The sequence below is a fragment of the Ochotona princeps genome, chromosome 4 (genome assembly GCF_030435755.1).
Source record: "Ochotona princeps isolate mOchPri1 chromosome 4, mOchPri1.hap1, whole genome shotgun sequence".
NCBI classification, from domain to species: Eukaryota; Metazoa; Chordata; class Mammalia; order Lagomorpha; family Ochotonidae; genus Ochotona; species Ochotona princeps.
This window is the reverse complement of record NC_080835.1, coordinates 16,921,166-16,933,305: the sequence shown is the minus strand read 5'-3', so window position 1 is coordinate 16,933,305 and position 12,140 is coordinate 16,921,166. Positions and strand designations below refer to the sequence as shown.

General features: G+C 56.2%; 1 protein-coding gene across 2 annotated transcripts in view; it reads left to right on the top strand.

Annotated features, from left to right (window-relative positions):
* TSPAN18 (tetraspanin 18) overlaps positions 1–10,728 on the top strand; it is a 123,701-nt gene extending 112,973 nt beyond the window's left edge. For both annotated transcript variants that reach the window (XM_004585383.2, XM_058663140.1), the window contains 6 exons: positions 1,095–1,289; positions 5,784–5,858; positions 6,574–6,672; positions 7,095–7,277; positions 9,319–9,402; positions 10,610–10,728. In XM_004585383.2, coding sequence (XP_004585440.1) covers positions 1,095–1,289; positions 5,784–5,858; positions 6,574–6,672; positions 7,095–7,277; positions 9,319–9,402; positions 10,610–10,657 — 684 coding nt within the window. In that variant the 3' untranslated portion in view covers positions 10,658–10,728. The remainder of the gene's footprint in view (positions 1–1,094; positions 1,290–5,783; positions 5,859–6,573; positions 6,673–7,094; positions 7,278–9,318; positions 9,403–10,609) is intronic.
* The last annotated feature ends 1,412 nt before the right edge of the window (positions 10,729–12,140 follow it).

Here is a 12,140-nt window from a genome sequence, read left to right as displayed (position 1 = left end):
AGAATTTAGCATAAACTTGTTGAACCCTCAACCCTCCTACAGCAATGTGGAGGAGGTTTTCTGGGCAGGGAGGAGACATACTCCGTACAGCAGGTGACTACCGTAGCCTGGACTGGACATTGGCCACTCCTGCAGTCTGCCCTTCTCTCTCCCTGCTGTGCCACCCAGGGCCCCTCTGGGCTCCTTGCCCCTTTTCCATGCCTTGACGGCACCCCAAACTGTCTCCCAAGTCATGCAACTCCTTGCTCAGTTGACCAGGGTCTTCAGTGATGTCACAGCTCAGCAGCTGTCCAGCACAGCTCGTAGGTGCCTCCGTGGCTCCCAACCTCAGACTCCTTTGGTATTAACCTTTCGTTTCCCTGTGACATGACCACTTTTGATCCTTGTCTGCATCGCAGAAACCCAGAATGGAGACTGACTGACATTGGTTAATCATGTCCATGTGCCTTCTGGCCTCCCTTCCTCTGAAGGTGCCCCGTTGGATTGTCCTTTAAGATGTGAGACGTCTAAAGCTCAGAGAGGTGAAGCCACTTGCCCGAGATCACACAGCTAAGAAGCAACACAGCTTCTTGTGTGCATCAGCTGCCCCTCTGCAGAGAAGAGTGAGGCATGGGGCGAGGAGGCCCACCCTTGCTCTTCTGGTGAGAGCCTGGGATGACTTGCTGCCTCTGCTAGTCACTGTGTGGACCGGACAGGCCGAGGCCTTCCGTGTAGGCTCATGGGCGTTTCTCAAGTGTCCCTCCAGGCTCCCTGGTCACTCGCTGTGTGACCTCCAGCCATTTGGGAGACTTTTCTGATCCACACTGTAGAATCAGAGGACTTGAGGCCCCACAGTGCTGAGTTCCATGCAATCAGTCTGCTCTGTGAACAGCCGAGGTGGGGCGTGGCCCAGAAACTGGGCTCTGACGGCAGAGTACCCCCCAAATTCCAGACCAACTAAAACCACTGCTGGGACTGTGACTCGCCTTGCTGAGGGAGCCCCTGCCCAATGCTGGGCCTCTGTCCCATCCATGTTGTCTGACCTCTGACCTCCGTGTCTGCTCTTTCTCCCTCCCATTCCCACCCCTCCCATCCCCTTCTCCCCTTGGGAGCAGCTGGGCGGGGCCTGCCTGCTGGGCATCGGCATCTGGGTCCTGGTGGATCCCACGGGCTTCCGGGAGATCGTGGCAGCCAACCCCCTGCTCATCACTGGCGCCTACATCCTCCTGGCCATGGGGGGTCTGCTGTTCCTGCTCGGCTTCCTGGGCTGCTGTGGGGCTGTACGTGAGAACAAGTGTCTGCTTCTGTTTGTGAGTACCCATGCCCCCATGCGCACCCATGGGTGCTCCGGGGTGGGAGGGCTGGGCAGTGGGCATGGGGTGGGGTGGGGTGGAACTGCTGGCTTTGGCTCAGGAACCCCATACTAGGGGTGCAGAGAGGGCTACAGATGGCAAAAGAGACTCCCTAGGATCAGTGTGTCCAGCCCAGAGCCCCATGGGAAGTCTATGGCTTAGCGGGTGGAGCTGAAATCTCAGGTCATGACCCTGCCTCCACCATGCCTGTGGGACTGGTCCTGCAGTGGCCCTTCTTCTTGCCCTCTGCACTTTGCTTCATGTCAAGGCCCTTGAGTGATGCACGCTCCAGGCTACAGTGAGAGCCGTTGAGCTGCCCTCCAGCCACAGGGAGCTCCCCACCCTTGACTTCATGCCTTCTTTGGAGGAGGGTTCAGTTTCTAGACTCCAGCCCCAGCTGGAGACTGACCTTGACCTGCAGATTGTGAGCAGCCAGGTCCTGAGCCCTTGACATTGGCCCCAAGGCTCTTTTTGCTTGCCTGCCAAGACTGTAATCCCTGCCCCCTTAGTAGCATAGCTGAGGCTGCTGCTGGATACAGTGCCTGCGGTCACACATTCAGTTCTAGAGTAGAGACAGGGCACATCTCTGAAGGCTGCTTACTTATTAAATAAACTTGAACTGTTGTCCAGGGCACAGAAGATGCATGGTGGGGTGGATGGGGCAGGGGTGGATGGCTTGAGGCTGGGGGAACAGAGGTGATGAAACCCTAGCTGCAGGCAGACCTGATTCTGAGCGTGCACCTGCCCCTCCCATCTAGCTGGGTAGCTCCAGACTAGTTTCTTGACCTCTATGAGCCTGATGGAGAGGGAAAGATGGTGCCTCCTGGCAACAGCTGCCTGGGTGACATGGCCCAGCCAGGGACTGCTGGGAAGCAGAGATGTGGCTAAGATGAGAACACACAGCCCAGCCCTTGCCCCTAGCCCAGTGAGAGGCTGCACATCCTAAGAGGAAGTGAAATGGGCTGTGAAATGAGTGGCCAGGGAGCTAGGGGATGCCCCCTTCCTAGCAACATCAACCTGCCAACTTTTCCTCTGGAGACATTGGAAAGACACGTGTACCCCCTGGTGGAGGCTCAGGGCACTGAAGCGTCTTGGCTGGGCGAGCTTGGAGGGGAACTTGAAGTACTGGGACCCTGACACTGCAAATCGTCCTTTCCCCCCCCTGCACCCTGGTCCCTGGGGGCTTATCCAGGGGTAATGAGCCGGGCTCTGAAGCCTAGACAGGAAGCCAGGCTGGCACTGTTGGCAGGGAGCAGGCAGGGGCCTTGGCTTAAGTGGCTTGCAGCAAGCCTGCCAGCTGGCTGAGCAAGACCTCAGTCCCTGTGCACTATAGGACACAGCCAGGCCCTGGAATGGCACCAAGTCAGCCCTGTGTCCTCGTGCGGGAGGTCTGACCTGGCTGCTGTCTTTCCCCAGCCCCTTTGTCATCGCCTTCCCTTTATCTCTCCTCAGTTTTCAGGTGTCTCTGTAGCTCAGCATCTCCCCATCTCCATCTCCAATCTCACCATGTCCATCCCTACCCCTTACGATGCCTCTGTCCTGAACTCTCCTTGCCTCTGCCCAGCTCTTCTCCCTGTCCCCTTTGAGGCATGGCAGCTGCTCACCTGAGGTCGTGGTGCAGATCGGAGCATCCTGTCTCCTAGGCTAAGGGGGGTTGCGGGCTTCTAGCCTGGAACAAACCTAGATGGGCTAAAATTCCCCCCAAATCATGTGCACAATGCTATGTCATGGGGTGTGTGTGTGTGTGCACGCGCACATATGCTGTGTGAGCATGCTGTGTTAAAGCTCTGTGCTTTATGTGTATATGCACACATGTGTATGGGGTGAGAATGCACAGATGTGCAGCACATGTAAAGTGTGCATGTGTGTGTTGTGTGTGAAGTGGCTACAGGTGTGCTGTGTGTGTGTCTAGACAATACAGTGTGGGAGGGTACGGTTGCTGGAGAGAGGCACCACGGTTTCTAGCAGGTTTCTAAAAATGGTTGCCATCTAGAAAGTAAGACACTCCTAAGTTTCTCCACCTGAGTCCATCAAGAAAAGGGTGTGGAGGCTCCGGGAAGCAAGGAGGGAGGCCTGGCCTGTGTTGAGAATAGCTGAGGGAGAACAGTGTTAGACATGGCAGGAATGTTGGCTCGAGGGCCTTTTGGAAGAGCAAGCTGGGAGCTAGGAGCTCCCAGAGCATCCCTGCCCCTTTCTGAGGCTGCAAAACCCGAGGCCCTAGGACAGTCGGAGCCTTGGGAGCAAATTCCTTGCTGATCTGCGTGCGGGAGGATACATTTCCAGACTGGATCCTGAGGATTGATTTCCCAGCATCCGTGGGCAATAGGCAAGTCCAGCTCACCTGTGAGTTTTTGTGGTAACCCTTTCTCCTGATTTGCTCTCCTTTGAGTATAGCGAGGGTGCTTTGCAGCCAATTTATTTAAATAGTGGAATTTTTAAGGTACGTTATAGCGAAGACATACTAAATTGGGAAGGACAATGGTAAAAAAGGGCTGAATATATTTTTGAAGTGTTTATTGATTGTTTTAAATCTATTTGAAAGTCAGAATGAGAGAGAGAATGAATCTTGTATCCACTAATTCACTCCCCAGATGCTCACAACAGCCAGAACTGGGACCAGGAGCCCGGGACTACTCCAGGTCTCTCCTGTGAGTGGCCAAGGGCCCAAGCGCTTGGGCCATCTTGTGCTGCCTCCCAAGATGCATCAGAAGGGAGCTAGATCAGAGCTGAATTACTGGGGACCCAAGTCAGCATGTCAGTAGTGGATGAATGGGTCCCAAGCAGCACTCCGTAACAGTCATCCTGAGAGGCCCACCTTGGTGAGGGAGATGATTGAACTGAGTTGGGCATGGGGCATGTTGCCGGAGAAGGCTTATTAGAAAGGAGACCTGGAAGCAGACACTGCTCCTAGGCAACAGGCTAGAAGAGTATGGAAATGCTCCCGGGGTGAGAAACCGCGGTGTCCACCCCTGAGCTGGTGTCCCCAAGTAAGTTGGATGTTCAGAAAGAATTCCTACCAAATGGCGTCTCAGACCAATGAAGTTAGACCAGCTCCAGGTCAGACAACTTACAGGGGAGCTCCTCCAGCCCCCACACTGTGAAGCAGCCTGGGGGTTGGCAGGGTGGTACTGTTGCTGCTGTGGGCGGCATGCCTGTGAATGCCCCTGTGACGTGTGCTTTCACACACTCAGAATGCCTCTCAGTGTGCTAGGGGAGCCCCTCTCCCACATGGCAGCAATGACAGGGAAGTCTGTGTCCCTGCTTCCTGTCCCTTCCACAATACTCCACTCCATGCACCCTGGCACTATGTCTGCCTGCATGTGTCTGCTTGTCGGTAGCCTGACACAGAGCCAGTGCTCTGTGAAGAGCCCCGGAAGAAAGGGACAGAGAGAAAGTGGCACCAAGTGTTAGGAAAAGCCTGAGTCTGGGGATTCAGGGCTATGGGATCCACCACTTAACTTCTAGAACTTGACATTGACTCACAAGAGAGGCCCCATTCCAGCAGGGAACCTTCAGCCTGAGGTTCTGGGGCTTTGGGGATAGCATGGTGCTATCATGATAGCATGATAGCTAGCTGCCCTGGCATCAGCATCTTCTGGTGTGCATCAAGCAGTTATGCCAGCTCAGGCAAACTGCAACTGCTTAGAGTCACAGCCCTCAGCAGTGAGTGGGAGAGAGGCTGCTGCTAAAAGCCCCTGTTTCCCCACACTCCTTAGGCTGCCCAGAAAGTTCCCAGGCCTACGTAGTCAGGCCTCAGCTCAGGGTGGCTACTAAGGTTTTGCAGGGATGCACTCGCCAGTACCAGTGTCCGGGCACAACAGTGTGCTTTCTCTGTGTTCTCAGCAGCCATCTGAGCCACCCACAGCTGCCACCCTTAGACAACAGGTCTTGCCTTCTTCCATTCATCAAAACCACACTCAGTCGCTACGGATCTCATGCAGTGCCCCTTCCAGAGTGCTGGGCACCTCAGATACATAATGCTTGTGTCATTTGCCTCACTTGTGGTTGAGAACCGTGCAAGTACCTCACCCCAACTCCCAGTGAGTGGGTAGCGGGCAGGGAGGAGCTTGTGGCAGAGGTCTCCTGCAGTGGAGCTGAGTGAGCACACATCACCAACCCAGCAGATGTGCCAGGGCCTCTGCCAGAAGTCTTCATCACTGTCCCCAGAGAGGAGAGCCTGGAGAGGTGGAGCACTTGTCATGCAGTGGCCACCCAGCCCGGGAGTGGGGCAGCCTGGTGAAATGTGATTATGGAGACTGTAGCATCATGGTGAAGTATAGACAGCAGGCCTGCTCTAAGGATGGCCTATGAATGTGACACATGAAGAACATCTGGATTGTGGCAGTGAAGTGGGACGCTGGCCCAGACTGTGGCACAAAGGGAGGCGTGTGCCCCCCACCCCTACCCCATGGCCAGGCTGGGCACTCAGGAACCCACCCCCTCTCGTTTCAGTTCTTCCTGTTCATCCTGATCATCTTCCTGGCAGAGCTCTCCGCAGCCATCCTAGCCTTCATCTTCAGGGAAAACGTAAGCAACAGTGCCCCAGGCCCTGCCCCTCTCACTAGCACCTGCGAGCCCCACCCTTCTTCAGGGGGTCTCAGGGCTGGCAGACGCCCTCAGCTAGTGTGTGCCACCCATGTCCTGACCGACAACACAGCCAGCCTCTTTCCGCAAAGACTTTTCTAGAAGGTTTCAGGAGACCTTTAAGAGTCTGCACTCCCAAAGCATCTGATGATGCCCAGGCTGTGTCCCAGACCCTGGCATCCACACTGTTCTCTTGGCACAACACGGCCTCTGACTCCATCCATCTCCATGATGCCAGGGTCCCCAACCTTTACTGAGTTAACCTTCTCCCAGGAGTACCCAGGTTCCCAGCCCCTCAGTGAGAGCCTGGGCTCAGGAGAGGCAAGGGAGCCATCCTGGGGGACAGAAGTGGGGATGGGTGGAGGCAACTGGCTGTGGGCAGAGAATGGGGCCCAGTCAGCCAGAAAAAGGATGGTCAGACTTCAGGGAAACATTTGGTGAGCAGGAATATCTTATAAAAACAACTCTGGGAACCGTGGTTAAAGTCCAGACAGCCCCCCTCCCCTGCTGAGAAGAGTTACAAGGGACCTCAGGGATCAGGGGTGCATACCGAGTGGGTGCTCCCACTCCCCAGTCTACAGCAGATGGCAGGAGGGCACATGGGTGAGGGGCTGCACCCAGCTGCCCAGTCTCAGAGCCACTCACCCTCTGCCACCAGCTCACCCGCGAGTTCTTCACCAAGGAGCTCACCAAACACTACCAGGGCAACAACGACACAGACATCTTCTCTGCCACCTGGAACTCAGTCATGATCACGGTGAGTGACCACTTGGAGCTGCCTGGCCTAGAGCACCTGCTCCTCCCTGTTTCCACACCTGTACCAGACATCAACAATAGACCACAGCCCTCATCCACCCTGCATGCCAGGCAACCCTGACAGTGGATTATAGCTTGAAGTCGGGGTGCAACCTGTTTGGTCACCCTGGCTGGGGTCTCCCAAGCTATGGTAACATGGTAACAGTTTCCTGGGCACTTACTAAGTGCATGTCAAGGTAGGAATTGCCGCTACCACGGATGGCTTGGAGGAGTTGAGTGGCTTCCCCAGGGTCATACAGGAAGGGCAGGCAAAGCCAGACCCTCAGTCCTGCTGGGGTCTTTGGAGGAGCTGTCAGTTCTCCTATGCCGGGGCAGGTCCCTCCCGCCCCCCACTCCCATGCCTTCTCTTTGCTCTTCTCCTAGTTTGGCTGCTGTGGGGTCAACGGGCCCGAGGACTTCAAGGTTGCATCGGTGTTCCGACTCTTGAGCGTGGACAGCGATGATGTGCCCGAAGCGTGCTGCCGCCGGGAGCCCCAGGCCCGGGACGGGGTCCTGCTGAGCAGGGAGGAGTGCCTCCTAGGAAGAAGCCCTTTTCTTAACCAGCAGGTACCTGGCTGGGAGGGTGGCGGTGGCACTCCCCTGGAATTGCATGGAAGGTGTCGCTGTGACCTGGACAGGACTGGCCAGAGGCCATGGCATTGCCCTGAGGTCAAGGACCCAAGTAGGGGAAGATAGGGTGGCAGGTGGCCCAGGGTTCGCATGGTCACAGGCTGGCTCTGAGATGTCTCCCTTGGCCACTGATTACCAAGGTTGGGAGGAGGTACTCCCTGCAAGCTACCTCGTGGGGGTGCTGATCAGCCATGCATTGTGTTGGAGGAGCTTCTGTTTGCTAGAGGGGAAGGTGGCAGGCAGAGGGGGTGAAGGGCTATCCAGGGGTGGGCTCTGGATAGGCTCAGGCCCACCTAAGGCTGAGCGGGCCCTGCTGATACCAGCTCCCTGCATTTTGCAGTAGACCCCCAGGGAGTACGGCTCAGGGCAAACCCCGCTTCCCCTCCTCCTGTGGGTGCTGGGGCTGCAGTTCTTTGCCTCCCTTCCTGTAGGTCAAAGGCAGGTAAGCCTATTGGTTGCTGCTCCCCCCATCTCCAATCACCACTGAGCGCTGTAGTGACCACATGCAGGGAGAGCACCTAAGGTCCCAGCAGAGGGACACACACTAAGTGAGGGTGACGGTGGCCATCCATTCTGCCCCTTCCCTCACCAGCCCCCAGCAAGGTGTCTCAATACCCACGCCAGGAAGTCTAGGGGCCTGAAGGCCGTTTGATGCTGTGGTCTGTGGAGGGAACGGAACAGGTAGGACCCAGGTGCACTGTGGCAGGTGCAGGCTGAGCGAGGCCTCCCAAACCTGCCTGTCCCTCCAGGTACCATGTGTGACCAGGTCAACCAGGTACTCAGGAAGGGACCCACTGCCTTGCATGTTCCCTTTGAGGGTATGTGTGGGAGAGTGAGACAGAGAGAGAGCTCAGACACCTGCCCCCGCTGGGGATCTGCCCACAGAAGTTTGTGGAGAATTTCCCAAGATCTCTGTCCCTGTCGTTGTGATATCAGGCAGGCATGTTCTGCAGCTGGCAGCTTTTGGCCCTGCCCTAGGAGTTGGTGGTGAGGCGGGTCTCTTGATAGGAGGCTGTCTGATGGCAGGGTGCGACGGACCGGCTTGGCCGGGAGCAATCAGTCCGACGGGAACAGGACCCTGGGAACGGTGGGCAAGGATTCAGCGAGTGACAAACAGACACGATAACTCAAGGCAGTTGTATCTGAGTGCATTTTGCAAAAGCAAGGCATCAGCTTATATACAATAGATTATTGCAAAGGGACATTTTCTTGCTTATTCATGTGGTTACATTTCTACAAACAATTATTCCAGGGAGGTAAGCGGGTCTGACGAAAAAAGATTGTTCTCTAATAGCCTGGTTACAGAATGCAGTTGCTGTTTCTTGTGGACACAGTTCGGCACTAGCTACAGTTTTAATCATTAAGCAATTAGCTCTCATTGTGTTTTGTGCCTTACATTGGTTTTAATATTAACTTGTCTATTTTTCTTAGCTTTTCTTCCTGTATGGCTTTTTAAGCTATAGATTTCTACTATAATCTTCTTTTTTAGGAATTCTCAAAAATAGTTCCAGGTAGATCTATTAAAGCTAGTGACTTAAGAGTTTTTAATCTCATACTGTTTGCTATCCTTATCCAGTCTCCTGTCAGAAGGCTTCATAGAACTATAAAGGAACATTGAGCCTTTGCCGCACATAAACAATATTATTCCAGCCATAAAGATAAGAGTAAACAGAGTACAGCCAGGAATGCCAAGACCACTAGAGATGCAGCCGAATCCAGGAGGCATCCTTCCTTGAAGCTTCCGCCTTGGCCCGGCGATTTCTCACGCAGGCTCCACTGGAGGTGGCGTGACAGCAGGGTCTGTGGGCTGCCTCTGGTCCACCTCCTCCCCACTGCCCCATCCTAAGAGGCTCTTGGCAGGCAGACCCTGTGCCACCTGAGTTCCGGGGCCACATGCCACACATCCTATTCCTCACACTGCCCTCTGAGCCTGCCCTACCCCCCAGCTGCTTCTTCACCTCTGGCCCTTCCCCTGCAGGGCTGCTACACAGTCATCCTCAATGCCTTTGAGACCTACGTCTACCTGGCCGGAGCCCTGGCCATCGGGGTCCTGGCCATTGAGGTAGGTGGGGGCCCCCACTTCTGCTGCTTACAGGAGCAGGGAGCCTCATGTGGAGCCTAGGGCAGAACCCCTCTCCCCATAGCCTGTACCCCCAAGCCTCCCAATCCCCCAGCCTGTGGGCACTGTGGGTGGTCAGCTGCTGGAGTCACCCTGGGATCCCCGACAGGTGACACATGGGAGGCCCTGAGAGTGCCCCTCCACTTTCCCAGCTCCAAATTAAAAATGTGCCTTGGCAGAGGGAGTAGGGGCTGCAGCCACTGGTTCAGGTAGTCCCCTTCTCTGGGTGGATGCTCAGGGCTTAGGGTGGAACGTGGGGCCCTCATAGTGGCAGTCCTAGCCTCTTTCCCTGGGGGGGGGGGGTCCCAGCGCACCCCTCCCAAGGCAAGCTGCTGCAGATTTCACGGTCACCATTGGGTGGCATGTAGCCCTGGGGCGACTGGAACACAGCATTGCCCAGCACCTCCCAGGCCAGCAAGGAGCCCTGCCCTGCCACAGAGGGTCCCCAGCATTCCCGTGGTTCACAGGGCCATGAAGGGAGCCTGGTCCTCAGACTTACCATCCTTTGAGCACATGGCCACATCAAGGCACCTTACTTGGTTTCCTGTTGTGCGATTTTGTGGGAGAAAGAGTGGAAATGTGCATTCCTACCTGCTTGGCCTAAGGAACAGCAACCACTGTGGTCAGAGGGGTGTCCCTGAATCGGGGTCTCTGTTGCTCTCACCTCTAGGGTTCTTGTCAGATACCTAGGACAGAGCCAATGGGCCGAGGGGGTTGCAGCCATCCTGCCTGTTAACAATGTGGGTCTTGCTTTTTATTAAGCGACAGATGTTATTGCAACATTAGAGAACTACCATGGCATGTCACTCATAGTGCCCTGTGAACTACAGAAGTAGTGATGGGCATGGGCTCTGGGCTCCAAATGCCCAAACTCGAACCCTAGCTGCCTCCTTCCCTCTCCCACCATGTGCTGTGTGGCCTTGGTCAGTTGAGTGACCTCTCTGTGCCTTGCAGCCTCCTCAGCCACAGAGAAGGGAAGCGCCGTGTCAGGGTCCCTGCTGGCAAGTCAGGGAGCTGGATCTGCACCCATGGGTCCATGTTCTGAGTCCTTCCTGGAGTGGTAACCCTGGGGTGGGATGGGCAGCCCCGTGCAGGGTCGTGGTACCTGCCTGCCTGCCTACCGTCAGGCTGACCTCTGCTTTCTCCACAGCTGTGCGTCATGGTCTTCGCCATGTGCCTCTTCCGGGGCATCCAGTAGAACAGCGTGGCCTGAAGACTCACCCTCCCACCACCGCCCAGCCCCCAGCGCCCTGCCCTCCCCTCTACCCTGCTCCCTTAGTCCCAGGGGAGTCAGATGTGGCCACCAAGCACGGCCAGGAGAAGGGAGGGGGAAGAGAGCTATTTTTTCTAACAAAAAAAAAAAAATAAAGACAAAATGCAGACGGGCACACCTTGGCCCGATACTAGGACAAGTGCTGTGGGCACTCCCCCAGGGATCCCAGTGTCTGCCCCAGGACCAGGTCTGCTCCAGAGACCAGTCCCAGATCCCCCTGCTCCATGACCCAGCCAGATCCTGCTGCACTGCCCACCCCCCACCAGCCGGGGCCCTCTCTCCTCTCCGCCTCAGGACCTGGTGCCAAGCAAAGGAGGATTGTACCACTGAGGAAGCAAAAGCCAATCATAGAAATTGTCCAGGAGGCCCCAAGAAGATTCTGGGACTGGGCCTGCAGCGCAATTCCATGACTACCAGAGGGTGGCACTGTCCCCACTTCAGCTTGCAGCTGTGGGATCCAAGAGGGGCCCAGCAGGCAGAGTCCTCACTTGCCCATCTGTTTGGGACCACACACTCGAGGAGGCACTGTCAAACAGCACGTGTCCAGGATACTGTCAGATCTGCCTCCTGACTCTCCCAACAGTGAGGCAGCTCTGGCTTCCTCCTAGCTCTACCACTAAGACAATTCTGTGCTGTGTGCCCCCTCCTTCTCGTGAAGTCCCCACAAACACACTCGTGGACACACGTCACAGTTCTGTGTCCCTCTGGCCACAGCTGTCCCTCCCTTCCCCCTAGGGTAGAGGGGACCCAACACCACCTGCTTCTCTCGCCTCCTGCCCAGAGGTGAGGATTGGTGGCTTCTGCAAGCTTCCTGCCAAGACGTTGCCATCCTCTCCCCTGCCTTGCATACCTCCAGGAATGGAGAGCTCACTACCTCCCCAGGCAGCCTCCTGCCTCTGACCCACTCTGATTCAGCACCCAGTTTCCTTGTTTCCATCCGTGGCCTCCCACTCACACCGTCTCCCTCCTGGCCCACCCTGAGCCCCGTTATCTCCAGCCCTTGCTCTGTCCACGTCACATCTCCAAGCGCTCCTCCTCCAGCCTCAGGCAGACACACAGGCCCTCCAGTTCCAGGCCAGTGCTGGCAGCTGGACCACAGAAGGCCAAGCACCGAGTGGACTCTGTTCGAAGGAGCAATGGAATCCTGATGAACGAACCTCGATGTCTGCCATGGACACTGGGAAGGAAGGAGCAGCAGGATGCCTGTTTCCCTCTCCCTCCATTGCTTCCACACCACCAGAACCTATCCCAGCTCCCGGCCTATCCTGGAGCTCACCGGCCACCTGGAGAGCGGCAGCCAGAAGCTGTGTACCTGCTGTACCCATTGTTCACCTTTCTCCTGTTCCCTCCCCACCGCCACTCTGCCCTGCCCCTGTGTCGCCCATGATGGCAAACTCAACCAGGGCTC